The 23,420-nt window shown below is 55.2% G+C and overlaps 3 protein-coding genes and 1 non-coding gene across 17 annotated transcripts; 2 read left to right on the top strand and 2 right to left on the bottom strand.

The window, feature by feature from the left end:
• Positions 1-263: 263 nt before the first annotated feature.
• Positions 264-8,323, bottom strand: Slc25a22 (solute carrier family 25 member 22). 8 transcript variants are annotated; one of them, XM_006977226.4, is made up of 10 exons: positions 8,205-8,323; positions 4,679-4,858; positions 4,426-4,551; positions 4,130-4,185; positions 3,206-3,296; positions 2,565-2,683; positions 2,283-2,457; positions 2,038-2,192; positions 1,884-1,959; positions 264-1,782 (listed from the first exon to the last, which is right to left on the bottom strand). In XM_006977226.4, the coding sequence occupies exons 2-10, from the start codon at positions 4,696-4,698 to the stop codon at positions 1,629-1,631; spliced, it is 972 nt and encodes a 323-aa protein (XP_006977288.1). In that variant the 5' UTR covers positions 4,699-4,858; positions 8,205-8,323; the 3' UTR covers positions 264-1,628. The 8 variants fall into 8 exon arrangements, with proteins under 8 accessions (XP_006977288.1, XP_015851563.1, XP_015851562.1 ...); XM_015996077.3 differs by lacking the exon at positions 8,205-8,323 and adding an exon at positions 7,801-7,975; XM_015996076.3 differs by lacking the exon at positions 8,205-8,323 and adding an exon at positions 5,865-6,233.
• A 464-nt stretch (positions 8,324-8,787) lies between these two features.
• On the bottom strand, positions 8,788-15,099 carry Pidd1 (p53-induced death domain protein 1). Of its 6 annotated transcripts, none has more exons than XM_076563703.1 (16): positions 15,014-15,099; positions 14,026-14,405; positions 13,177-13,590; positions 12,657-12,866; positions 12,519-12,573; positions 12,216-12,417; positions 12,016-12,141; positions 11,725-11,904; positions 11,500-11,647; positions 11,275-11,410; positions 11,046-11,196; positions 10,836-10,959; positions 10,638-10,756; positions 10,098-10,211; positions 9,794-9,993; positions 8,788-9,560 (listed from the first exon to the last, which is right to left on the bottom strand). In XM_076563703.1, the coding sequence occupies exons 2-16, from the start codon at positions 14,327-14,329 to the stop codon at positions 9,302-9,304; spliced, it is 2,742 nt and encodes a 913-aa protein (XP_076419818.1). In that variant the 5' UTR covers positions 14,330-14,405; positions 15,014-15,099; the 3' UTR covers positions 8,788-9,301. The 6 variants fall into 6 exon arrangements, with proteins under 6 accessions (XP_076419818.1, XP_015851560.1, XP_042113458.1 ...); XM_015996074.3 differs by having other exon boundaries at positions 14,916-15,078; XM_042257524.2 differs by having other exon boundaries at positions 12,657-12,702; positions 14,916-15,064.
• A 4,012-nt stretch (positions 15,100-19,111) lies between these two features.
• On the top strand, positions 19,112-22,380 carry Rplp2 (ribosomal protein lateral stalk subunit P2). 2 transcript variants are annotated; one of them, XM_006977229.4, is made up of 5 exons: positions 19,112-19,251; positions 19,449-19,572; positions 20,253-20,301; positions 22,039-22,137; positions 22,262-22,380. In XM_006977229.4, exons 2-5 carry the CDS (start codon positions 19,450-19,452, stop codon positions 22,336-22,338), a joined length of 348 nt encoding a protein of 115 aa, XP_006977291.2. In that variant the 5' UTR covers positions 19,112-19,251; position 19,449; the 3' UTR covers positions 22,339-22,380. The 2 variants fall into 2 exon arrangements, with proteins under 2 accessions (XP_006977291.2, XP_006977292.2); XM_006977230.4 differs by having other exon boundaries at positions 22,265-22,380.
• LOC121827008 (small nucleolar RNA SNORA52) lies at positions 20,334-20,464 on the top strand. Its single transcript, XR_006069157.1, has one exon. It is a non-coding gene; the product is annotated as a small nucleolar RNA SNORA52 (small nucleolar RNA).
• Positions 22,381-23,420: the final 1,040 nt, after the last annotated feature.

A 23,420-nucleotide genomic window follows, 5' to 3' on the forward strand; every position in this document is an offset into this window, starting at 1 on the left:
TGGGAACCCTGGGGGTGGGGTAGGGTGTCTCTACGCCTAGCTCCACTTCTCACATCTAAGGAGATTGAACCAAGAGACCGGGCGCGCAATGTTTCCTGCCTGCACCCTATCCAGACTGTGAGGTAGGAAGGAGGTGGTTCCAAAGTGGGTCTGCAGGAGTGGAGACCTGGCAATTCGGGTCTGCAGACGAGAGGGTCTGGCTAACCGTGGCCACCCTCTCCTCATTGTCCCACCCACCCATGCACAGACTCTGAAAGCAATCGTCTATTTAGAATATTTATTTATCTTATACATGACAAGACACAAAAAGTTACAACTTCTTAAACTCTTCAAAAGAAAAAAATATAATTCTGTAAGCAGCAGCAGCAGCTTTCAAGGTACAGACATGGTAGGAGGGGAGGCTCCCAGGAGCAACCGTGAAATAGGGATGGCCCAGACTTGAGCCCCAGGTAGTGTCACTGGGAAGGGGCCTCCATGGAGGGGGTTGGGCTTGAGGGACACAGCACCAGCACTTCAGTCAATCACCAAACACAATCACATGGCCAGGGCAGGGGAGGAGGGTGGCTTTGATTCAGAACAGAGGATCCAGGGCTGGAAGGGCGGGGCTTCCCAAATATGGGCAGAGAGGCCCCGAGAGCTGGGTGGCCCAGGCTCCGTACTGGCCTTCATGCCTGCCCTTCCCCCACAAGCAATCTCTGTCCAGGAGTTAGGGCTCTATCACAAGAGTTACCAGGCTGGAGAACTAAATGACTGGACGGGGTCAGCAGAAGACCTGAGGCACACAGCACACAAGCACGGGATGCCTGACTCCATAGGGAAAGGCAACTTTGCCCTTAGGGGCCAATGCCCATGCAGCCTGGGCAGCTGTCTGCTGCGGGGCAGGGGCGCAACCCGCCCCGTGTCACAGGCACACAAAGAACTTAAGCAATCTGGGTCCCACACGGGGTGGGGGCCCAAAGGCTCACCAGGAAGAGCATGTGTGGGGTGCCTGGGATCAGAATTGAATGTGGCAGCACACCCAGCCTGGGAATCCTAGCTTAACACGGGGAGAGAACACTCCAGTCCTCCTGTAAGGCTGGCTGAGGAGGCAGAGTGGGGTCCTGGTTGAGGCAGAAGGAGCAGCATGGGCGAACAGACTGATGGACGGAGGACAGGCAGAGAGCCACGTGGGCACAGCAAATTCAATAAATAAGTTTTTGTGTGTGGGTCCCCTTTGTAGACCAGGCGAGCCTCGGAGACCGGAGCCAGTGGACTACAGGGTAGGGTCTGCCTGCCAAAACCAGGCCTGGGGGCCCCAGCCCAGAGACCAGCTCTGTCTCAGGGGGTGTTCAGGCCAGGTGAGACTGGGTTGGGGTACAGCGATGGGACGGGACTGGCTCGACGGGACTGGCTTGAGGAATGTACAGATTTCTGCATTTTCTACATAAATAAGACCTTGATCCCAATTTTTTTGTCCCTCAGGACCCCATGGGGGCCTATGTGTGCACCACCCATGTGGATCCTGCACCCTCCCCCTGCCTTCCTGTTTGATGGGGAGGAGGACCGGGGAGAGACCAGTCCTCCTCAGGCTTGTGCTGGTCACCCTGTTCTGGCCCCAGCCCATAGGCTGGGGGGAAGCAGCCATGGGCTCAGGCCTGGGGCTCTTGCAGCAGTCCCAGCAGGGACTCAGCGATGCCCAGGAAGTAGACCACCTGGGCGATGCCGAACAGCGGGGCGATGACCAGCGCACGACAGTACGCGCCTTTCAGGAAGGCCGAGGGGCCCTCGTGTCTCCAGATCTTCCTGTAAAGGAGTGGAAGGTCAGAACTGATGCCCAGCCCAGCCCTGCCCAGCCCTGCCCCAGCCCAGCCCAGCTCAGCCCTGCCCCAGCTCATGGGACCCACCTGGCACAGTCCAGAAACCCCGAGTAAGTGTCCTCATTGACACCTCGCTCAAGTGACTGAAGCCGAGTCTTCACCACTACAAGGGACATATGAGTCATTATAGGGACCTAGCCTCCTGCCCAACCCCCACCGGGGCCCAGACCCAAGTACTGACCATCACAGGGGTTGACAGCCACGGCGGCTGCACTCCCAGCCACACAGCCTGCCAGGAAGGACACATAGAAGGGTGACTTTTCCTCGGACGATGGGCGGCCCAGCTGGTTCAGGTTGGCAAACAGGGGGAAGTAGACAATGGAGAAGGGTACATCCCTGTGGGGAGGGAGGGAGGGAGGGAGGGGGTGATGCTGGTGGTAGGGGCTAGCCTGCAGACCTCTTCCTCCCATGTGCCCATCTTTCTACCTGAGCAGCGTGGCCCCCAGTCCCTTGTAGAGGCCAGCAATGCCATGGTTCCGCAGCAGGTCACGGGTCAGCTGGGTGGCCGTGGGCCGAGGAGCAGCTGGAGTCTCTACTGGGGGCTGGGTCCCTCCCTGAGCCGAGAGCTGAGCCTGGGCAGCCATAATCTTCCTCTGAGCAGCTGGTGAGAAAGGATCTCTGGTCTCTTCCTCCTGGCTTGGGGAAGGGGCAGGGGACAGGGTCTATCTGTTGTCCCCACCCAGGTTCGGTCCCCTCCCTGCACCTTACCAATGCGGCCTGCGTCTTGCAACTGGATCTTCAGCATCTCCATGGGGGTGGTCACGATCACCTGGCAGGTGCCAGCCCCGCAGCCTGCCAACATCTCCTTAGGCAGGGTCAGCTTCTGTCTATAGGGCAGGGGCAGGGCTGTGACTGAGGTGGTGAGAGATAGCTCCCAACACAGGGCGGCGACTGTCTGCTTCACAGGTGTAAAGGGGGATGGGGACCGTCAAGGTCCCATAGGGGCACAGCCCTGGGCTCCAGACCCTCCCGCTATAGGCATCCAGCCCAAAGGACAGATGACCTCAAATGCAAGGGCTCCTAAAGAGAAATGGGGGATGGAAGGGGCCAACCTTGTAGCCCTATCACTCCAGTGATGGGGTGGCTGCTTCGTGCCCCCAAATTCTGGCAGCAGACAGTGGCTAGGGGCCAGCTGCCACTGACTCAGCAGCTGCTTTGCACCTCCTCACGTGGGCAGCAGGGAAGCGCCCGCCCTCACAAGGTCAGGGATGTGGAGCAATGGGACTGAGGCCGAAGAGCCCCCGGGAGGTCTGATACCAGCTTAGGGGACTGCTGGGGCAGGGGTGAGATTAGCAACACACCCTGCCTTGGACCTGGGCCCCAGCAGCCAGGGTGGCCGAGCTTCTCACCCATCCTTAGAGAGCTGGTGTCTGAAGAAGTCATTAGCTGCCAGCTTGATGGCCTTCTCGGGGGTGACCAGGGTCAGGTTTACTGCTGCTCCTGTGGGGCATAGGGGGGTCAGCTGAGGCTTGGGGGGACAGAGGCAGGTCAGGTGGGGAGAGACTTGCTGGGTAGCTTGGGTCAGGGAGGCTTTGGGCTAGCGCTGTACTCCACACTGGCAAAGCCCTGCCCGGCACTCCTTGGCTGCAGCCTCCTGCCCTCTCACCCACATATGGGCCTGTTCTGTGCCAGGCAGGCGGGAACCAGGCAGGATGGGGTGGCGCTGTGTCCTCCCTCTCCTCTCTCTGGGCCATCCCCAGAATTCCACCTCCATCTGTCTCTGCCTTTGGCAGAACAGACCTCTCCTGAAAGGCAGGGAGGAGCAGGCCCCCAGAGACTTCGGTGGGCCTCCTTCCTGGGGACAGGTGCTCCCACAGGCAGGAGCACAGTGTGGGTCAGGGCTCAGGGAAGGCAGGGGATGGGTGGCCGATCCGAGCTGAGAGCTCAGCATCTGGGCAAAGCCACCCTCAGGGATTGTTCTGTAAGCCGCTTTGCATAATGCCCCCTGCTCTGCTCTCTAAGCACAGATGTGGTCCTGCTGGTCACATAAAGTCAGGGGGAGATGTGAGGCGCTAAGATGGAGAAACAGAAGCATATCCTCTCTGCTCTACCAGCCGGGGACAGGAGAGTGTTCAGACCCACCACCCTGCAGAAGAAATCCCCTCAAACATCCAATTCTCCCAGCACTAAGGGGTTGGCAGATGCTCCCATCATGCTCAGGCACTACCAGCAACACCTAACATGTCCATACTTACAGACCAAGCCCAGGCATGCATCCCTGACCCTACTCCCAGCCAGACCCCCCCTCCCCCGTCACCGGTCCCAAGCCTCACCCCTGTACATGCCGAAGTAGCCCTCGGAGCGGATGGTCTTGATGAGGCAGTCAGACCTGTAGCCAAGGGGATGGCAATCAGCTGTGGCCAGCTGGACCCTGGCCCTGAGTCAGGCAAGGGCAGCCAGCACCTTCTCTGCCCAGTATGATCATCCAGGGCCCACAGAGAAGCCAAATACTCTGCCAGGGACAGGCTCTGTGTCAGGCCCGTCCTACCCTTTATCAAACCCGGGGTGCAGGAGCAGAGGTCAAAGGTGGAGGCCGTGCCCTCATCCCTCACACGCCGTTCTCACTCACATGCTGGCATACATGCGCTGGCCATTCTGCTGGTTCTGCAGCCGCGTCTTCGCCAGGTCGATGGGGAACACGCAGGTGACCCCGATTAGCCCGGCGATGCCACCATTGATGAGCTTGGCCGGCAGGCTGTGTATGCAGGGTCAAGTGTCAGGATTAACATCCTCGACCACAGGACAGGGGGATGGGGAGGTCATGCTGGGGAGGGGGAGAAAGGAGCGGGAGACTGAAGCCCAGGGGTGGAGGTCCCTCTAACCTGATCTGCTTATCAGCCATTTACACCAAGTGGAGCAGGCGGCTGACTCAGGCCAGGCGATGTAAGTGGAGGCACTGATGGGGAGGGGCTGAGGAGGACAATGTGGGTGGCTGGCGGTGGTGGCTGATGGTGGGGGAGGGGACGTCCTCACCTTCAGAGCAATTTCAAGACTTCTGCCACCTGAAAGGAAGAAGGGACAGAATGAGTGACAGATGGGGACCTATCAGAGAAAGAAGCCTCCCCACCCACCGACCATCTTACAAGGGCACTAAGCCCCTCACTCCCCAGACACCACGCTGCAGGTTGCAGCCATCAAGGTGCCCTGGAGATACCCTGGGGGCGGGGGTAGATGAAGAAAGGGAGGCCACCCATCCCTGGGGCCACCTGGCTTTCCTTCAATGCCCTCCCCGTGGCGTCCTCCCAGGCAGCCAGGAACTCACGCTCACACGCATATGCTCACGCAGAGAAGGCAAGCTCCAGCTTTTAAAGGGCCAGGTGCCTTTTAGTGCAGTGGTACTTTTGGGATCCTGGACTTGAGCTGTGGTAACCAGTTCCCACCTAGCACCTGCCGCTTTCAGCGGGATGGGGCGGTGGTGGTTTTTCCTCTGTGGAACCCCTGGGCAGAGCAGACCCAGTTCCACAACAGCTCACTCTGGGCTACAGAGCCTCTTCCCATAGAGAAGCAAGATTCCCCACCCACACCGAGCTGGTTGCCCACCTTCCTGTCCATTTCCCAAGGGAAGTGTTTCACTCCCCAAAGACACAGGAGCCTAGGGTTAAGGACTCGGGGAAGACAGGACGGGAATACAAGGTATGGGGGGGGGGAGCAGAGGGATGTCTGTCTCTTAAGGCATCTGTGGCTGGTACACCCTATTCCCTTAGGGTGGGAGAAGGGTCTCTTCTATTAGCAGCAAAGTCGGGAATCCAAGAGCCAGCCTCTTCATCCCCTGAGGGACACACAATCATAACAGCTAAGCTGGGGTGCGTTCCAGGAGTCCGGGGTCCTCCCTCCCCTGTGTATCTCCCTGAGCCCTCAGAGGTCAGCTGTCACACACAGGCTAGTATCCTCACTGCTGCCACATGGGGTCACATGGCTGTCTCACACGATAGAACCCCCCAGAGGACTTGCGACCCTGGACCTGCTACCTACCTCTCCCCACACAAGCCGCCGCTGGGATCTGCTCACCCTGAGCGCACCCCACAGTGCACACAACGGCTCCTCCACCACCGCTCCACAGCAAGCGCGCTCACTGAGGAGATCAAGAGGCTGGCCAGGGGGAGGAGGCGAGAGGCTACAGGGATTGGCCACGGGGCGGGGCGGGGCGGGCCTGGGGGGAGGACTTTCTCTTTCACTTTGGGCTACAAGATAATCTCTGCAGCTTTGGGAAAAGGCAGAGAGGGGTGAGACAATTTCTGGGGGCCCCGGGGGGTTGGGCCCAGCCTGGGGTCTAAAGAAGGGCCAGACTAACCATGAGACCCAGGTTGCCTACCCACAGGGACCCCAGCTCCCCGGCCACCAAGTTCTCAGGCCACTCAGTAGGTTTCTATCTGCAGCCTATGGGATGAACACAGGGAATGGGACATCCTGTAGGGACCTGTCCACACGTGACCTTGAGAAATGGGTCAACATCCACTGTGCTGTGAGACCTAGGTGTACCCATCATGTACCCATCCGGGAACCTCAGGTTAGAGCATCAGAAGGTATGTATACCTGTTCTCTGGAAAGGGCAAGGAAGGGATGCCCAACTTTCAAAGGCCAGCCAAGCACAGGCCCTGCTCACCTGGCAGGTCCAGAGGACATGGGGGCGGGACTCCAGGCGCCCTCTGCCCTCTGCCTCACCTCTGCACACCAGGCCCCTCAGTGGAAGAGTACCTGTCCCTCCTAAGCCTGGTACGTGGCGAAGGCCTGACCTCTGACCTCTCTAGTCTGACTTCTCCCTCCCCATACCAAGCTCCGAGTGGACACTAGCTACAGCAGTTCTCCAGGGGAGGCCCCAGCCTTCCCCACGCCTCTGCCCTCAGGAATAGTGGGCCTGCTGCCCCTCAGATGCTGTCTCCCCTCACATCTGGGGTCTGGACACGTGGCTGTTGTGTGTGTGTCCTGGAAGTCAGAGAGACCATCTGAAGGCAGCAGGGACGAGATCCTAGGGGCTGAGTCAGCCCTGCACCCAGAACTAAACAAAACAGACAAAGGCCACAGAGGACAGTCTCTGAGCTGGGAGTAGGGGGTTCTGCTGCCTGGAACAACAGGCAAGGGGACCCTCTGGGCTGTTCTCTCCCTCCCTGACCCCCAGGGTTTTTTTTTTTCTTGTTGTCCCCCCCCCATCCAGACAAGATTTCTCTGTGTAGCCCTGGCTGTCCTGATCTCCCTCTGTAGACCAGGGCTGACCTCAAACTAAGATCTTCCTGCCTCTGCCTCTGGTGCTGGGATTAAAGGGCTTTTTGCTGTTGTTCCTTAACTCACATCAGTTTGAGACAGCTGTCAGGGCTCCCTCAGCACCCTCTATGTTACCATAGAAACCGGACTGTCCAGTCTAGCTGCAGAGGATCTCGAGCGGTCTGCCTAGCTGTCCCAGCCTTCCCTAGTCAGGCCACATGCTGACTGAGAAAGATCAGTTTGGCATACAGCTCCATACAGCTTCTTCCCGTATTTCCATGAATGAAGCTGTCCATCTCCTATCTAAAGGAAAAGCAGCCAGGCGGCAGCGGTGGCGCCCACCGTTAAACCCTGCACTCAGGAGGCAGAGGCAGGGGGATCTCTGTGAGTTTGAGCCAGCATGGTTTTACAGAGAGGGTTCCAGGACAGCCAGCGTCACATTTAAAAAAAAGAAGAAAAAGAAAAAGGAGAAAGAAAGGAAGGAAGGAAGGAAGGAAGGAAGGAAGGAAGGAAGGAAGGAAGGAAGGAAGGAAGGAAAAAAAGTGGTCTGGGGCTGAGCCCCACCACCGGCGTGCCCCTCCCCCCAATCCAGTCTCCCTCACCCCTTCCTCTTAGCGAGGTTAACTTCGCCTAGCATGCTAGAAGGGCCACAGAGAGATCTCCCGCTGCGAGATCCCCCAGCCGACCTACAGAGAAAAGCCAGGGATGGGGGCACATCCTCTGCTCCACGTCAGATCACACATACCCTCGACCCCACGGCTGGGGCTGAGCTGGCCTCGCTATCTCCAGCCAGACAACGCGGACTCTGACCGTGAACGTGCCCACGGGTTTCCACGTGTGCTGCGTCCCCACCCCCGGCCAGAAAAAAAAAAAAGACCCCCCCAAAACCAACCCAGCATCAGCTCTGAGGCTTCCACACTGCTGGGACACGTGTGCGCGGGGAGCGCGCCCGGCCGCGCCGGGACCGAGCACGGCCTTCCACACCCGAGAGACAGCCGGTGGGGGTACCCGCTGGTCCAGGCTCCGCCGGAGACGCAGTGTCTGGACGGATGTCACCTCTCCCAGTCACCAGGGCCACCCTTTCCCTCCCCGCAACCCAGCCAGATTTGGGTGGGCGCCGCAGAAACGGACGGGCTGGCTAGCACTCACCACACGGCCGCCACCGCCGGGCTCGCCTCCCCGCTGTGCCGCGCGCCGGGCCTGCACCTAAGCTGGGAGGCGCGTCTCTCGGAGGCGCGCCCGCTCCGCCCCAAGCCCTCGCTGCTGTCGGCTCCCCCTCCCGGCCGGCGTGGCCACTGCCACCAACCACAGCCTCAGGCCACCCTTGAGCGGGGGTGGGCTTTCTGGCATAACCCTAGGGCCCTCTCTGTGGTCTTCCCACGCCAAGCCGGGTTAAGAGACCAAGAACAGGTGGCAGGAAACGTGCGTGCGGAGGGGGTGGCCCGGGGGAGGTTTGGTCCCAGAGCGTTAAGATAGATGCTCCTTAGACACCGCCCATGAGACCCTGGTGGGCAGGGCTTATGCACGGTTCTGTCACAGGTGACTTTGTATCCACACCTGCTGCTTGGTTACTATGCAGAATGGCTCCTCCCCATCCCTGAGGAAGACAGTTCGAGGGCCTGGAAAGGGCTCACTGGGTATTTGCAACCAAGCCCGGTGACCCCGAGTTCATTCCCAGGGACTACATGGAAGGGGAGAACGACCTCTGCAAAGTTATTCCCTGATACACACATGCACAATAAATAGCTTTTATTTTATGTATATGGATGTTTTGCCTGCGTGCATGTCTGTGCACCACGTGTACCTGGTGCTGTGGAAGCCAGAGGAAGGCGCCTGATCCTCTGGAACTTGAGTTTACAGACTGTTGTGAGCTACCACGTAGGTGCTGGGAATTGAAACCGGGTCCCCTGAAAGAGCAGCCAGCGCTGTTAACCACTGGGCCATCACTCCAGGCCTTACTTAGCATGGTAGGAAATGTGGGCACACCCAGGGACTCGGCTTCAGATCACTTGGGCACCCCTGCCCTCTACCCTATAAGTCAATCAATCTCTGAGGTGCACTGGGAGCTGGAGGCTAGCTTGGGCTAGACAGTAAGACCTGTCTCAAAAAGTAAATAAACCAAGCTTTCAAAACCATGAGATTTGGTATGATGGGACACTTGTACCACACCGATGAGGTAGAAGGATAGGGAAGGGCCTCTGCCTTCTGCTCAAGGCAAGTCAAAGGCCAGCAGCTTAAGTCTGAGCCTAGGCCTGGGCAGACTCTGGCGTCTGTGAAGCCGAGGTGCCGGGCAGAGTGGAGTCCTCAGGGGCCAGCCCTGTGCGCCGGATGCTGTCCTGATACTTGTGGCGGCCCAGCTCCAAGATGGCACGTACTTCATCAGCCACATCCCGCCGGTCACTCTGTTCCAGGGCCTGTACCAAGTGTCCCACAGCCCCGGGCTGTCCAGCCTGGCGCTCAGCCCAGGAGAAGAGCATGTGGCGGATCTGCCCATCCAGATCATCCCTTGGAGAGGAAAAAAGTGGTGATGAAGGTATTCTGCCCAGGACCACACACCACATACAGAGGCTCACTGTTTCAAAAAGGAGTTTCTTGCTCCTTGGGCTCGTGACCAGACCCTCCTTTTCCAGGCTGGTGTTGGCGCCGCCTCTACCTCCTTGAAAGCTTTCAGCTGGGATTTGTCGGAGCGGGGTTTGAGGGATGGCCCTGAAGCTGAGGCTGGGAGTCAGAAGGCTCACCTGAATTCATGCCGGATACACTGTAGCTCACGGTAGGGCATGCCTAGGTGCAGGGCCACAGCTGGCCAGTCAGGACCTAGGCGTGAGGCCACACTCAGCAGGTTGCTCTGAGTCAGGAAACCAGTTTCCGCATCACCCAGGTTCAGAGGCAGCAGGGAGAAGTCAGTCCCCTGCCCACTTCCCTGGGGCCCCCGGAGTCTCTGTCAAGAGACAAGGATACAGTAAAAGCTTGAACCCATCCTCTTGTCTTTGGTCACCCCGGGACTCTGTCTCCTCATATCAGCTCACGGCTCTCTCATCTTACCGGCAGCTTGAGGGGCAAGGTGGCCATCCACAGTGCATCTGTGCCCTTCCTCTGCCGGGCAGCCTCAGCCTCTTGAGGCACCTCTGTGGGAAGTGAACCCCGATAAAAGGACACCTGGGGAAGGATCAGGTGGTTGCTGTGGAATATTCCTTTACACTGCATGAATATATGTCACTATGATTGGTTTAATAAAGAAGCTGACTGGCCAATAGCTGGACAGAAAGAGACTGGGCAGGAGAGCCAGACTAGGAGAATGCTGGGAGGAAGGAGGGCAGAGTCTGGAGTCACCAGCCAGACGCAGAGGGAGCAGGAGATGAATGTTCCATGCTATAAAGGTACCAGCCATGTGGCAGAGCGTAAATAAGGAATATGGGTTAACTTAAAATGTAAGAGCTAGTTAGTAACAAGCCTGAGCTATTGGCCAGGCATTCATAATTAATATTAAGCCTCCGAGTGATTATTTGAGAGCAGCTGTGGGACAGGAAAACTGTCTACAGGTGGTGTCCAGGTACCTTGGGGGGTCCTGACACATCAGCCCACCTGGCCTCGAACAGCCTGAGCTTCCCGGTCCAAGGTTGTGGTAATGTACACCTCCTTTACATTCTTCAGGTGTGAATAGAAAACAAAGCAGATCCTGCCATCCACACAGTCTGGACGGTCTGCGGAGGGGGGCAAACTCAGTAGGGGGGGGGTGTCCAAGTGTCACACGCCCCAATGCCCCTCAGAGAAGAGACCTACCAGCATCTACATCAATGCCCCGCTCAAAGGCTGCAAAGAACTTCTCACCCTCAAACATCTCCACGGTATCAGAGGGTTCGGGGCCGCGGTACCGATCCAGTAGCCGGGAAAGGGTGGCTTCCACCTGTGAAGCACCCACAGGGATTGGAGGCCAAAGCTCTGGACCCACCCTAGCCTTCAGGTCACCCCACTGCCTTCCTGCTGCCCCACCTTGTTCCGGGGCAGACACTGTAGCAGGACCTGCTCGGGGTCCCGGCGCCTTTGCAGTGCGATGAGGTTCACGCGGTGCAGACGCAGCCGTTCCCAGGCCTTCCGTGCCAGGCCCCCCACACAGCTTTTGGTGGTATACCAGAGCCAGTACCTGGAAGTGCCGGAGTTGAGGTGTGGCCATACAGATGCAGGGCAGAAGGGGGGACCGAGGAAGCTAGAGGACACTGACCAGGAGAAGTGTGTGACCTGGAAACGTGCATACAGGTGAGTGAGTTCCAGTGCCACCTGAGTGGTGATGTCGTCCCAGGTGGTTGTCGAGGGTGTCCGGTACAGCAGGTGCAGGTGGGAGCGGTCCAGACTGAAACCTGGACAGGAATTAGCAGAAGGCTGAAGCCTCTATACGCAGCTTCCCCTTCCAAGCACCCATCTTCGGTCCTGTGGCATGCAGCCTCACCTGTAACACCGGGGGGCAAGGGTAACTGCACAGTGACAGGGTGCAGGAAGCTGGGAGGGCCGCTCTGTGAGAGGCACAGCAGAGGACTCACCGATGCCTCTGATTCTTCCAGGAGAGCCCTCAGCTCTCCACCGGCCACATGCACTACCTGGACAGAGAACCACCTGAGTGCCTTCCTGTATGCTGAGGCACCTCCTGCCACCCTGGGCACGGGCTTGACCATACCTGCATGGTGACCTGCCGAGGCTCTTCTGTGGCCCCGGGGGGAAAGGTGACTTTGACCCCAGGATGACCTGAAGAGCACAGAAGTGCTCCCTCTGGTGGCAACAGGCAAGTGTTGGATACTGGGCGTAAAACGACGAGGAACCAGGAGAAGTGGGGCACCTGGCATCGGGCCCAGAGCCTCTGGAACACGTGGGAGGATGGGGTTAAGGCGGAGACAATGGGCAGGGGTGGGCTGGTATCACGGCAGGCTGCACCTGTCCCCTCACTCCCAAGGGCCTAGGTAGCTGTCACCTTGGGTGCCTCTTCCTCCAGGTGGGTCTCTAGGTCATTCCAGCTATTGTCGCTCCGTGTCCTCACAACGACCTCACGCCAGCGACGGACTCGCGGGGGGACGAAGAGCAGCCATAAGCTCACATCCTGTCAGGCAATGGCAGTGTGTGAGAGAGGGCCAGACCTAGGCCACACCTGCCCCCTACCCATCCTCAACACACCTGCTGGAACGCCACCCCATGGGGCTGCAGCTCCAGAACACCACTAAGCAGGAAGTCATGAGGTCCCAGAGAGACCAGGTGGGGCTCTGGCAGCCACAGTCGGTAGTGGATGGTGACGGGTGTGGTGGTGGCTCCTGCTGGGAACTGTAGGCGGACACCACAGGCCAGGGTCACAGAACAGCCATGGGGAGTCACAAGGAAGCTGAGTGAGGAGAGAGGTATGAGGGCAGACAGACAAGGTGCCCCAACGTGGCCAGGGACACAGGGTAGACAGACGTCCTCCAGCCACCTTCCCACCGATACCTGTCCAAATCCGAGGTAAGGAATAGCCTGGGCATTTCTGGAATCCGGGATATGTCTGCACAAGGGACGGGCATGTGGTCAGGATGATGATACGCCTTCATCCTCTCATAGCCCGGCCATGCCCCATGACAGGCCTACCTGGGGGACTCAGGGGTGCTGGAGAGGCTTCACCCAGAGGGTTCCCCTGCAGGCGCACAAAGGGAGCGTCTAGTAGCTCAGCAGGCAGGTCCCGGAGCTGGTTGTCCCTCAGATCAAGCCGAGAGATCAGTGGCAGGTGGGCCAGGCCAGGGGGCACTGAGGTCAGGAGGTTGCTATGCAGAACAAGGAGCCGCAGGGACCGTAGGCCCGCTGCAGGCAAGTGCTGGTTTACGGTTGGCAGAGGTCCACTCATGGTGGCCCTGGGCACCTTGACAAGACTCTCACACTAAAGGCTTCAGGCTCTATCATGTGGTGGGACAAAGATGCCATGTGAACTGTGGGCCACCAAGGAGGTGGAAGCAAAGTCAAGGGGCCACCTGGGAGCCATAGAGGTTCACAGGCCGCGCCAGTCCCAAGACTTTAGGGCTGCAGGGGCCCACGTGGGAGTGGAGGTCTGGGCAGTGGCTGAGGGACAGTCTCTATCAGCTGGTGAACCAAAGCTGGTACCATGGCTACTCACCAAGGGAGGCTGGGAGATCGTGCAGTCGGTTGGAGGCCAGATTGAGTTCACTGAGGCCGCTCAGGTCTCCAATCTCAGAGGGTATGGTGTCTAGAAGGTTCTCAGAGAGATCAAGACGCTGAAGGGTGGACAGGGACCCCAGGGTTGTAGGCAGCCTCTCGAGGCGGTTGTGTGTCACAGAGAGGAAGGTAAGGGTGGGCAGGGCCCCCAGGGCTTCGGGCAGCTCTGAGAGGCAGTTGTGAGAGAGGAGCAAGGAATCCAAGCTGCGCAGTTCCAGGATGCAGGTCGGCAGCGTCTCCAGCCTGTTGAAGCTCAGGTCCAAGTGGGCCAGGCAGGCCAAGTCACTCAGGCCAGCAGGCAGAGTGGTCAGGGTACCATGAAGGCAGGCACCCAGGGCACCCCGGCTCTGGCCCCCTGGAAGTGGGGGAGACAGTGGTAGCCCTCAGAGTTGGAGTCTCGGTTCAGCCCTGACGGCCAGAGAAAGCAGTAGAAAGGAAGCTTCCCTTTGAGGCCAGCCATTGAGACAGAGAAAGACAGAAAAGCAGACAGAGAAGACCACCAGCTCATACCAGATGACAGCATTACCCAAGAACAATTGGGATCTGCAGATACCCAACGGGGCACCTTCAGCATCCCAGGCTCAGGAGACAGCGCCCAGCCAGCCTCACTTTGGGGAGGAAGGTGATAGGGGTGAGGACAGGGAACAGGGGTGGGGTAGGGTTCATACCTGAGATGCAGGGAGAAGAGAGGTCTGGAGCTAGGGCTGGGACAAGATGGCCTTTGTGGACCACGAGGCAGAGTCAAAGCAGGGCTAGAGATGAGGCCGGGATCAAGAGTAAGGGTACTCACCTTTGAGGACCAGGGAGCGAAGGCGCAACAGACCCCACGGAACCTGGGCTAGGGTGTCATCTAGCAGTCGAGGGTCCTCGTGGGTACTGAGTCGCAAGAACTCCACCTGCAGCAGCTGTGGGGGCTTCTGGGAACACAGGTATTGCAGCCGATGGCAGCCCCCTGGGCGTATGTCCAAGTTCAACTGGTTCCCGGCCAGGAGAAAAGGTGCCCCGGGCCTGGAATCCACAGCCTCCACAGCGGGTCTTGCAGCATCCTCTGCAGCAGTTTCCTCCGGCTCCAGCCCCTCCAACACTGCAGCCATCACCCACGGAAGGTCCTCGGGGACCAGACATGTCCCAGCTTGCCAAGCAAGCCTGCTCAGGCAAGGCTGAAGGAAGCTGCAGAAGCAGGGGAGGGGAGTGAGCTGTAGGGGACCAGTTCCTTCTCCGGATCAGAGTAACAGTAACTCAGCCTGGAAACAGGCAGCTCTTGGAACCACCGGCCCAAGAACCCAGGGCCTGAAGGGTACAGAGTGGAGTGGTCACTGCAGCCCAAGGACCTGCATCTGTGCTGTTCATGAGAACTGGATCCTCCCGCCTGGGAGGGGGACTAGGCAGGGAGGCTCTGTGAACAGCTAGCCAGGCGAATTCTGCTAGACCAAGGGGAATCTGGCCACGTGATCCCTGACCCCACCTACAGGGCTCTGGCAATAAGGGCCAACCTTCAACTTTCACACTCATCAGTTTGGGGAGGACCCAGGGACCCTCTTCCACTGCAGGCGTCTCTTGTGCATGAGAGGGTCAGTAAACAGTGCGAAGGGGAGCCAAGAGGACTTGGGGGTCCCAGGACAAGCATCTCACATCGCGGCCCCTAGAAGAGGCTCTCGCGCCACAATTCCCAGTTCACACCTCCGTCATATGGGAAACGCAGAGAGCGGCTCCGTTGGCATGGAGGGAGTAGCTTTGGTTCCGTCTCAGGAGCAAACTTCCCGCCGCCCACTGAGTACCTGCTACGATGATCTCCGCGCCACTACAGGCGCGCTGCACGCCAGCTTCCCGCCGGCGCGCTTCCGGGCGGGCAGCGGCTCGGGCTCCGCCCTTCCCGGCTAGCCAGTAGGAGCACCCTAGGACTCTGACTCCCACCTCCTGTTCAGTTGCCAGCACTAGGGAGGCCGGCGTCGTGCGTGGAAAACTCACTGCTTCAGACCTTCATAACCCCAGACCTGCTGTAGCACTATATAGTCTGGGTCCAAAGTACATTCTAAGGCAGCAATTTTGGGGAGAACTTTAGGGAATTATCGCACTCCTTGTTAGAAGCTAGAACTCTGAAAGCCCAATGTGCAGCTAGCACCAAGGGCTTCCTGCGGGAACCCTGTATGACAGTGGTTCCCAACTTGTGGGTCGAGAACCTTTGACAACCCTCTATCTTCAAAAGTATTTACTTTATGGCCAGGCGGTGGTGGCGCACGCCTTTAATCCCAGCATTCGGGAGGCAGAGCCAGGCGGATCTCTGTGAGTTCGAGGCCAGCCTGGGCTACCAAGTGAGTCCCAGGAAAGGCTCAAAGCTACACAGAGAAACCCTGGGCTACCAAGTGAGTCCCAGGAAAGGCGCAAAGCTACACAGAGAAACCCTGTCTCGAAAAACCAAAAAAAAAAAAAAAGTATTTACATTATGATTCATAACACCAGTAAAATGACAGTTATGAAATAGCAATGAAAATGATTTTATGGTTAGGGGTCACTACAACATGAAGAACTTTATTAAAGGGTCTTAGCATTAGAAAGGTTGAGAACCACTGAGTCTAAGACTTCCTTCCCAGGCTCTACAGTGAACTCCAGCTTGTTGGAGCTTGGATGTCCTCCTCACTGAACATCAATCTGGACCAGCTGCCTAGACAGTGAGCTTCCTGGCTTTGCCTTTCTGAATCCTGTGGATCTCACAAGAAAAACAACAACAACAACAAAGAAGTTGAGATATGAGATCTTGCTTAAGTCCTTTAATTGGTGAACATTGAAGCCAATACTCAGCATCCTCAACAGAGCTGTGGACAGTTACAGTCTATACGATAGGCAAGCTCCCTGTTAGAACTTGCTGCTTCCATTCTGTCTAGTATCTGTCTCTTTTTCAGTTTTCATAAGCTGCTAGAAGGATCCTTATAAAAACCAGTCCCGCCAGGCAGTGGTGGTGCACGCCTTTAATCCCAGCACTCAGGAAGCAGAGGCAGGCGGATCTCTTTGAGTTCAAGGCCAGCCTGGCTACAGAATGAGTTCCAGGAAAGGCGCAAAGCTACACAGAGAAACCCTGTCTCCAAAAAAAAAAAAAAAAAAAAAAGTCCCAGGAGCTTAGTATAACTGCAAGCCCAGTATCTAGCTGAGATGGGAGGATTGCCCATCCTGGGCTGCACAGGAAGACCCTGTCTCTTCTCTCTCTCTCTTTTTTTTAAATAGAGCTGAGGACCGAACCCAGGGCCTCGCGCTTGCTAGGCAAGCGCTCTACCACTGAGCTAAATCCCCAACCCCAGACCCTGTCTCAAAAGTAATAATTGTAGGAATATTACTTAACTTTATACTAGTGACCTGGGCATAGTGGTACATGCCTTCAGTCTGCAAAAGTGTTCTTCACCATGGAGCCATCTCACCAGCCCTGTTGTATATTAAAGACACAATAACAACAAAACAACATTAAAAAAAATCATGCCAGGTATGGTGTGCATGCCTTTAATCCCAGCACTTGAAAGTAGAGGCAGGTGGATCTCTGTGAGTTCCAGGCAAGCCAGAGTTATATGATGAGACACTGTCTCAAAATAAAATAGAAGTCTGGAGGAATAGCTCAGCATCCATTTCAGGCCTCTTACAATGGCTTGAACCTCTAGTTCCAGGGGAACTAATGCCCTCTTCTGGCTTCTGAAGGCACTGCACACATGTTTGTATGTACAATCAGGCACACACATTCATGTAAAAAAATCAATGATGGGGCTAGAGAGATGGCTCTGCTGTTAAGACTACAGGCTGCTCTTGCAGAAGATCTTGATTTGGTTCCCTGCACTCACAGGGCAGTTCACAATCATCCCTAATTTCAGTTCCAGAGCATCTGGTATCATCTTCTGACCTTCCAAGAGCACCAGGCACACACATGGTGCACATACATGCAAATAAAACACTCACATAAACTGAATGAATCTTTGTAAAAACAAAAACAAACTGAGAAGAAAGACAACATGCACGTTCTAGCTCAAACCACTGAATCCAGTTGTGATTCAGACTGGAGTCCTACCTTGCCAGGTGGCTTCCCTACATCATCCTAGATCTATAAGAAAATTCTTCTGGGGGCTGGAGAGATGACTCAGTGTTTAAGAGCACTAGTTGTTCTTCCAGAGGACCTGAATTCAATTCCCAGCACCCACATGGTGGCTCACAACCATCTATAATAGGATCTGATGCCTTCTGTCATGCAGATGTCTATACAGGAAGACAGAACACTAAAAGACATAAATAAATCTTTAAAAAAAAAAAAAAAAAACCTCGCCAGGTGGTGGTGGCACACGCCTTTAATCCCAGCACTCGGGAGGCAGAGGCAGGTGGATCTTTGTGAGTTTGAGGCCAGCCTGGGCTACAGAGTGAGATCCAGGAAAGGTGTAATGCTACACAGAGAAATCCTGTCTCAAAAAAACCAAAAACCAACCAACCAAACAAACAAACCCTCTGTGCCTCAAGTATGGGTAAGAACAGTAACATGTAGTGTGGGCTCATTCTAGCAATGTGAGGCACTACACACAAAGTAAAGTGTATACTGTCTGTCCTAGAGGCTTCCCCATCCTCCACCCCACAGTTGGATTCTGCCAGCATAACCTATCTCCAGCCAACTTCCAGTCTTGGTGTGGTAGGAGCAGGCTTCTCATCTCTCAGCTCAAAGTTAATACTTGGGAAGATTTTACTGGTCTTGGAAGACAAAAGCTTCCTGACCTAAAACTAGGATTTTCCTTCTTTCTGTTTCTGCCTTTATTTATGTATACATGAGTGTGGTTTGGAGGACAACTTGGGATAGCAACTAACTTCTTTCCACCCTGGGAACCCTGGAATGGAACTCAAGACTGTCATGCTTGGTCACATGTGCCTTTTACATGCTAAACTATCTGGCTGGTTTGTCCTGGGCAGAGAGGGACAAATTGTGGCTGATAACTCAGGCCTCATCATTATCCAATGGGTCTGAGCAGCATTGAAGCACTGCTCGGCAGGTCCGGCTCTTCTGGCCTAGCTGCGAAGAAAGGAGGGCTCTCAGGGGCCAGTGTAGACGCACGTTTTCTTTTTGTTGTTGTCTTGGTTTTTTGTTTTGTTTTGACGCAGGGTTACTCATTGTTACTCTGGCTGTCCTGGAACTTGCTCTGCAGACCAGGCTGTCCTGTCCTGGAACTCACCGAGCTCCACCTGCCTCTGCCTCCCGAATGCTGGGATTACAGATGTACGCCATCAGGGCCGGTGCACTCGGGAGGATGAGGCAGACGCATATCTGTGAGTTCGAGGCCAGCCTGGTTTACACAGAGATGTCCAGGATAGCCGGGGCTATATAGAAACCTTGTCTCAAAAGAAAAAAGAATGTCACCAGATATGGCCGCTGTCACTAAGCCCCAGACAGCTCGCCCACCTTTCCCAGGCCAGCTGAACATGGGAGCCATGAGCTCCAGCCAGACTTCGGACCTCTGGTGCCCAAGGCCAGGAGCGACCCACACATCCATAGTTTGAACCTCCAGCCCCACATTTAGCCCACGTGCAACAAGAGGAAGCTAAAGGGGCGCGCATTTCCGGTGGCAAGGTCCTCTCTAGCAGCGATGCATCGTGGGACTTGCAGTTCGCTTTGAAAGTTACGCCTCGGGCGGGGCCTGAGCACTGCATGTTGGGAGCTGTAGCGCCGCGTGGCATGCTGGGGACGGGAGGCGTTAAAGGGGTTTGAGAGCGCCGTGAGATTCGTCGCCCGTGTCCTCATGGACTTCGGGGGGCTCTCGCCCACGTTACATGAGCACCTGGCCCCCGAACAACCCATTGTCTTGACTGTGGGGAACACCGGGTTGGGGACGACGGCTTCCTTCCGGTCGCCCGTGTCGTCACTGGGAGGCGCCCCCATCCGGCGCCGTGCGAGTCCCGGAGGCTTCTGGGTAGCGGTTTACCCCCGCCCACTGCGTCAGCGTCTTCCTTTCGCTGCCTGACGCCGCCGAGGTCGCACGCGTGAGGCCTGTCCCGCAGCAGCCGAGTGAGTGGGCTTGCCGGTCGGGCCGCGGGCAGGGCTTGGGACCGAAGGGCGGGTGGCGGCCGGTATTCGAGGGGTGCGCGGCCTCCCGTGGTCGGGAGTTCCGGGCCGCACGTGGCCGCACTTGTTGGCTAAAATGGAGGGGTCGGCAGAAGGCCTCGGGTTACGCCACCGCCGTATCCTCTCTCTGTCTCATTCAGCATGCGCTACGTCGCCTCTTATTTGCTTGCCGCCCTTGGGGGCAACTCCTCTCCCAGCGCCAAAGACATTAAGAAGATACTAGACAGCGTGGGCATCGAGGCGGACGATGACCGGCTCAACAAGGTAGCTTGCTGCTGCTTCCCTGGACCTTGTGGTGCGGGTACAAATGTCGACCAGTGGCGCCCCTTATTAGATTAGATCCGGGTCTTACCTTAAAAAAAATGTAGACTTGTTCGAAAGGAAGAAGTTTAATGCAACTGATTTGCGTGGTCTTACTAAATTTTGAGACAAAGTTTCACTGTGTAGCTCTGGCTAACCTGAAACTCACTATGTACACCAGATTTTTTTTTTTTTTAAAGGATTATTAACTACTGGGTGCACTAAGAGATATATGCACATGAGTGTAGATGCTTCAGAAGTCAGGAGCATCTAGGACTCCCTAGAGCTGGAGTTAGGATTATCTGACAGGTACAAGTGCTGGGAGGCAAAGACCCAAAAGAGTAGTCCATGTCTTTAGCAGTGGAGCTATCTCTTTGCCCCTAAAATCCTCTAGAAAAGCATTTTTTGCCCTCTTTAGGCTGTGCAGGGGTGGAACCTAAACTCTGTCATCAGCCTTAGAATGCTAGCATCTAAAATTTCCCATTGCCACCGCCTTGTTCAGAAGACTCAGTCCTGTGGTTCTGGGCCAGCTACTGTCAGTATAGCGCAGGTCTAGAAGCTTCAGAACACTCTTGTGTGTTGCGCCACCAGATCTGGCTAGGTATGTGTTGATACTGACCATTAGGTATGGTTGTTTACTGCAGGTCATCAGTGAGCTGAATGGAAAAAACATTGAGGATGTCATCGCCCAGGGTGAGTTCATTTAGGGAAGAGTTATATGTTTATGGTCCATTCTAATCCCTGCTGATCAGTCAATGATCTGCCAGGCTTCGCTTGTGGACCAGAGCATCCTAGAAGCCCTGCCAGAGTTGAGCAAGGCCTTTTAGGCTTCTGCCAGCAGCACTTCTGAACATGTTCAGGAGCCGGCAGTGGGAGCACTCTTTCACTGCTCCTTCCAGGATGTGAAAAGCCTTTTCTGTGAGCAGGGACTGAGGCTGCTAAAAATTGGTACAGGCCCTTAACCCTCTCTTGCTAGCCTGATAGATTTCTGGTATTGCCAGACTGGGACTTACTTGCAAGTTGAGCAGGCAAAACTAGCTTTGCAAATGGCTTAGTTTGTGAGCTCACCTCTGTTGCAAAAAAGATGCTTCTTGCCGGGCGGTGGTGGCGCACGCCTTTAATCCCAGCACTCGGGAGGCAGAGGCATGTGGATCTTTGTGAGTTCGAGGCCAGCCTAGACTACAGAGGGAGTTCCAGGAAAGGCCCAGAGCTACACAGAGAAACCCTGCCTTGAAAAAAAAAAAAAAGATACTTTTTGGGGTAAACATGGTTGTTGACTTTTTATTTTTTATATTTTGATTTATTTATTTTTTGTGAGGGTGGGTTTCAAGATAGGATTTCTCTGTGTAGCAGACTGCCTGTCCTGGAACTTGCTTTGTAGACCAAGCTGGCCCCTAACTCACAAGAGATCTGCCTGCCTCTCCCTCCTTAGTGTTGGGATTAAGAGCATGTACCACCACTGCTCAGCCCAGTCTTTAAATTTTTTAAACTTAATTTTTTTATTTGGGGGCAGGGTTTCTCTGAGTAGCCCTGCTGTCCTGGAATTCTCTGTAGGCCAGGTTGGCCTTGAGCTGAGATTCACCTCCTTTCTTAGTGCTGGGATATAAGCATGTATCATTAACTCAATATACTCAATATATAAGATATGTTTCTCTATATATAGATATATAAAGTTTATTATGTTCATTGGTGTTTTGTGTGCATGTCTGTGAGGGTGTCAGACCCCCTGGAACAGGAGTTACAGACAGGTTTGAATTGCTATGTGGGTGCTGGAAATTGAACCGGGGTCCTCCAGAAGAGCAGCAAGTGCTCTTAACTGCTGAGCCATCTCTCCAGCCCCCAGCGTATTTAATTTTTTTTTGTGTGTGTGTGTGTGTGTTTTGTTTTTAATTTATTTTTGAGATAGGGCTTCTCTGTGTAAGAGCCCTGGCTGTTTATTTTTAAAACAAGGTTTTTCTGTGTGGCCCAGGCTGGTTTTGAACTCAGATATTGCTGAGATTAAAGGCATACACCTGGATTGTCTTTTTTTTTTTTTTTTGAGACAGGGTTTCTCTGTAGCTTTGCACCTTTCCTGGAACTCACTTTGGAGACCAGGCTGGCCTCGAACTCAGAGATCCGCCTGCCTCTGTCTCCTGAGTGCTGGGATTAACGGCTTGTGCCACCACCGCCTGGCTTGGATTGTCCATCTTAAGGTCACAGTGGGGCTAATTTCCAGAAACCAAGTTCTTGTCTTAGTGGGTCAGAATAGAAAAAATAAGTCCTGAATAATGTTATGTTCCTCAGTGTAATGGTGCCTTGTGATTTCGAGTGAGAGCAGGTAGCAGGGCCACTGGTATGTAAAAGCTTCTCTTGGTTAGTCACTCTACCCTTGTGGAAGAGCTTTCTTGGCTGGGCCCCTGTTCTGGTCTCATGTTCTTTCTCTTGATGTAGGTGTTGGCAAACTTGCCAGTGTGCCTGCTGGTGGGGCTGTGGCTGTTTCTGCTGCCCCTGGCTCGGCAGCTCCTGCTGCTGGTTCTGCCCCTGCTGCAGGTAAGCAGAGATCTGATGGGTGGGTGGCCATCAAAGGGGATTGGTACTCAAGCTATTGAGTGGGGTTTGCAGGGCAACCTGAATGAGTTCTTGGGGCAGTGCTTACTCTGGTGTTCCTCCACAGCAGAGGAGAAGAAAGACGAGAAGAAGGAGGAGTCCGAGGAGTCAGATGATGACATGGGATTTGGCTTGTTTGATTAAATTCCTGCTCCCCTGCAAATAAAGCCTTTTTATGTATCTTGAGTGGCCTTTAAGTATATTGTCAACAGGTGACACCCATACTGTGTGCTCAGCCCAGGCTCCACCCAGAGAACTGAAGTTTGTTGGGGGAATGGTGGGGGGAGAGGACCTCCCATTTCCCTTAATTTTCTTAAAACCTTGGCTTTTGAGAACAATCAGGTCCTGTGAGAGAGATCTTTGAGCTTTCATGAAACACTCTGAAAGTATGTATGGGAAGTAGGAGGCTGAGTTGAGATGCTGTTTGAGTGGCTTCACAGACTCTGCTGTGAGGAGAGTGGTACCTGGAGACTCTGAGTTCATAGATGAAGACTTCACTTAAACTCACCTGGAGAGTGAGGATGTCCCTAAGTTTCCCTGTAAGGATCATGGTGTCAGGGTAGATGGCTTCAATTATTGAGCTTTTCAGAGTAGTGGTCTAGCTATCTAATGGCCAGTCCTCTGCTTTGGGCATTTGTGGAAATGTGGGTAGAGGGTCACATGCTGGCCTGTAAACTTAATATTCCTAGGGTGGATCTGTTCTCTCTCAAAGGCTTCTCTGGAATGTGAAGCCCAGACCTTTTAACCCACTGTCACTCCTCCACAAGCTGGTCAACAAGGGACTCACTAGGCCAGACTGGTCTGCCTTTTAGGGAGACAGCTGAGTGTCTTTTTGTTTTTGTTTTTTGAAGATTTATTTATTTATTAAGTATACATAAGAGGGCGCCAAATCTCATTACAGACATGGTGGTTGTGAGCCACCATGTGGTTGCTGGGAATTGAACTCAGGACCCCTGGAAGAACAGTCAGTACTCTTATAACTCTCCAGCCCCCAGCTGAGTGTCTTACAGAGGGGCTGGGGGCAATCACTCTGCTTCCTTGTGGCAGGGAATAAAATAGGGACATCATGAAGCCAGGAAGGGTGGTGGGTCTGGAGAAGATCAGAAGCCATAGCTTCAAAGCTGTGGAGTGAGCTGCCAGGAGGCAGGTCAAGGTAGAGCTGGGGACAGGAGGGTCTCAAAAGGGAGGTTCAGGGTTCTGGGCAAGACTCAGTTTCACTCTGGACC

This window comes from Peromyscus maniculatus, chromosome 1 (genome assembly GCF_049852395.1).
Source record: "Peromyscus maniculatus bairdii isolate BWxNUB_F1_BW_parent chromosome 1, HU_Pman_BW_mat_3.1, whole genome shotgun sequence".
NCBI classification, from domain to species: Eukaryota; Metazoa; Chordata; class Mammalia; order Rodentia; family Cricetidae; genus Peromyscus; species Peromyscus maniculatus.